The following is a 3,347-nucleotide window of genomic DNA, read 5'->3' as shown; positions in this document are numbered from 1 at the left end:
ACAACAAACATCAAAAGGATAAGCTGAAAAGCGAAGCCAAATACTATGTTTGGGACGATCCTTATTGTGGAGGTGTGGAGCAGACCAAATAGTGCGACGGTGCATACCTCAAACCGAATTCCAAGCAATCTTGGACGCTTGCCATTCTTCCGAAGGCGGTGGCCATTACGTCCCTCAAAGAACGGCAAGAAAGGTCCTTGATTGTGGATTTTGGTGGCCAACCCTTCTCAAAGATTCTTTCCTCTATTGCAAATCTTGTCCCCAATGCATTCGGTTTGGAGATATTTCTAAGAAGGACAAAATTTCCCAACAAAACATGCTTTTTTGTGAAATCTTTGATGTATGGGGAATCGAATTCATGGGACCATTTCCAAATTCCAATGGCTTTCTCTACATTTTGTTAGCCGTCGATTATGTGTCAAAATGGGTGGAGGCAATCCCCACCCGGACAGATGATGCTCATGTTGTTTATTCTTTTGTGAGGAACAATATCATTTGTCGTTTTGGCTCCCCAAGAGCAATCATAAGTGACCAAGGATCCCATTTTTGCAACAAAAAATGGACGGCCTCATGAGAAAGTATGGCATCACACACAAAGTTGCCACGGCCTACCACCCTCAAACAAATGGCCAAGTTGAGGTTTCTAACCGGGAAATTAAACATGTGTTGGAAAGGATTGTGAAGCCGTATAGGAAGGATTGGAGCGCTAAGCTCTCCGATGCACTTTGGGCATATCGAACGGCTTACAAAACACCCATTGCCATGAGCCCTTTTAGGCTTGTATATGGTAAAGCATGCCATTTACCGGTGGAAATCAAACACAAAGCCTATTGGGCCATAAAGGAATGCAATCTGAGTTTCGGTAGAGCCGGAGTAGAGAGAAAGCTTCAATTGGCAGAATTGGAATGCTTGAGATTAGAAGCCTATGACAATTCTAGACTCTACAAGGAAAAGATGAAAGCCATTCATGACAAGAACATTAGGAGAAGGGAATTTAGACCCGGTGAGCTACTCCTCCTTTACAACTCAAGGTTGAGATTGCTAACCGGAAAGCTTAGATCAAGATGGGATGGACCTTACCAATTAGAGAAAGTAGAACCTTACGGGGTCTACCACTTGCGCCACCCATCATGTCCGGACATTTTCAAGGTGAATGGGCACCATCTCAAATTGTACCATGGTGAGCAAAGAAAGAACTCCAAGGAATTTGAAGTGTTCCTCTTGACGGATGGACCTCTTGAACAAGAACTTTGAGCTAGTGGAAGTCCAACTTAAGGACGGTAAACAAAAGTGCTAGGTGGGAGACACCCCACGATGGTAAGATCTACCATTTGTACATAGCCATTGAATTCTTCTTTGATAAATACTTGCTCAATACTTGACTTCATGTTTGGTAGCTAGGTATTTGATGAAGTTGTAGCTAGGGTTGATTTTAAGTTTTGTTTCATTTGTTAAGTTCGTTTGGTACTTTATCATGTTAAATCATCCTTCTATAATGCTTCAGTGGCTGTTTGGAGGGTTGGAATGCTTGAAGTGGTGCAAGAACATGAAAACTTTGAAAGAAAAGCACCATTCCGCGCGTGGATTGCATTTTCGACCATCCACGCAAGCGCGCGACGTGCGCAGACGCGTGGATTGCAAAAAATTAACCCTCCGTATATTTTCCAGAAAGTTGCGCCCACACTACGCCAGCACCATGCCTGAGGCACAGGCCAATCACGCGTGCGCGCACATGGCGCGTACGCACCCTTTTGACAGTCCGCGGATCGACGCGCTAGCGCACCCTGCGCACGCGCGCCGATCGCCCCTGTACACTCCTGATACATTTTCCAGAGAGTTGGGCCACTCTCACGCCTGCACTGAGCCCCCAACTCACCACCTCTGCCGCGTGCGCACACTAGGCGCCGACGCGTTAATACGCTCGCGACGCAAAGGACGCGCCCGCACCCATGCCGTGCACGCGTCCCTCGTCCTGCAGCAACCTTTGGGCCACTCTCCAGAGAGTTGAGCCAATCCCAGGCCCATCTCATGCCTGAGGCCTAGCCTCATTGCCGCGTGCGCGCACCTGCCGCACGTGCGCCAACATACCTGCATCCAACTTCTGGTACCTCTTCCAGAAAGTTGTGCCGCCTCTGAGCCATCCTTGTGCTACCGGCACAAGCACATGGGTGCCTACGCGCATTGTGCGTGCGCGCGCCATTACCCCATCCCGCTTTCCTGCGCGGGGGCGCACCTTGCGCGCACGCATGGTTGTCCGACGTGAATATAACAGGGGAGCACACTTGCTCCCTTCATTCTTCTCTCCCCTTTTTCTTCTTGCCTCCTCTACTATCCACTACCATTTTTCCTTCCAAACACCCACCTCCGGCGACCACCACCTCTGGCGGTCCCTACACTATTCCCTCCATTCTCCATCATTCCACTCTACAACTTTCTCTCCCATACCCCCTTTCCATCTCTTTGAAGGTACTATACTATGCTCCCCTCTTGCTCTACTTCTCTCTTGTGTTTCTTAGTTAATTGATTTCATTCTCTTTTATGTAGTCTTTCTCTTTCTTTTCTTTTTCTTCACTTCCTCTTTTGAGCCCCTCACTTCCTTGGAGTGTTCTTGCTTCTTTTCCAATTAGTTCCTTATGGGTGTTTTGGTTATAACTTCTTTTGCATTAGTAGATGAGATGTGTTGCATGATTTTCTTACAACCATTGTGCATTGTAGTGATTAATATTGGTTTGTGGAATGTTACATTGCTCTCTCCTCACTTATTTGCATACTACAAAAGGATGCACGCCAATTGTTTGAGGAAAAGCATACATTATTTTTTGAGCTCATTGTGACTCATTGCTTCTTAACTAGGTGCTTCCTACCAATACCTTAGTCACTCTTGGGTGCACCCTCACATTCTACACTCTACCCACTCACCTTTTCATAAATTGCGTTCCACTCTTGGTATTTGAGGGTGTATGCTTCTCATGCCTTTTACTTGCATGCTTACACTACCCCTATACCACATGCTAGTGATTTGTCTTGCTTATCAAATGTTATCCTAGTTACATGTTACAGCTGTCATGTAATAAGGATACCCATATTCTTACGGCACAATTTCTCACTTGCATGATCATATTCAATTACACTTCTTTGGGTTTGATGTCATCTCCTTTCCTTACTATCGCAGGATGGTCATAAAAAAGAACACAGGGAAGACCCCGAAGAAGCTAGCCACCAACAGAATGCGCCAAAAACCAACAGCCAAGCCCCTCCTCAAGAAGGCTAAGGGCCCCGTTGATGCTTTAGAGAAGGACAACCCTCCAAAGGACTCAAACAAGTTCTCTAACCACTACTGCGAACTT

General features: G+C 46.4%; 1 protein-coding gene across 1 annotated transcript; it reads left to right on the top strand.

Annotated features, from left to right (window-relative positions):
- The first annotated feature begins 558 nt into the window (after window positions 1-558).
- On the top strand, window positions 559-1,254 carry LOC130933988 (uncharacterized). The gene has a single exon (XM_057863579.1). The coding sequence runs from the start codon at window positions 559-561 to the stop codon at window positions 1,252-1,254; it is 696 nt and encodes a 231-aa protein (XP_057719562.1).
- The last annotated feature ends 2,093 nt before the right edge of the window (window positions 1,255-3,347 follow it).

Source organism: Arachis stenosperma, chromosome 6 (genome assembly GCF_014773155.1).
Source record: "Arachis stenosperma cultivar V10309 chromosome 6, arast.V10309.gnm1.PFL2, whole genome shotgun sequence".
NCBI classification, from domain to species: domain Eukaryota; kingdom Viridiplantae; phylum Streptophyta; class Magnoliopsida; order Fabales; family Fabaceae; genus Arachis; species Arachis stenosperma.
Note: the sequence above shows the minus strand (reverse complement) of the source record. Positions and strands in the feature narration are given on the sequence as shown.

What these genes read in the sequence shown, in the direction of transcription:
- LOC130933988 (XM_057863579.1), top strand. Translation starts at nt 559, where the DNA reads ATGGACGGCCTCATGAGAAAGTATGGCATCACACACAAAGTTGCCACG.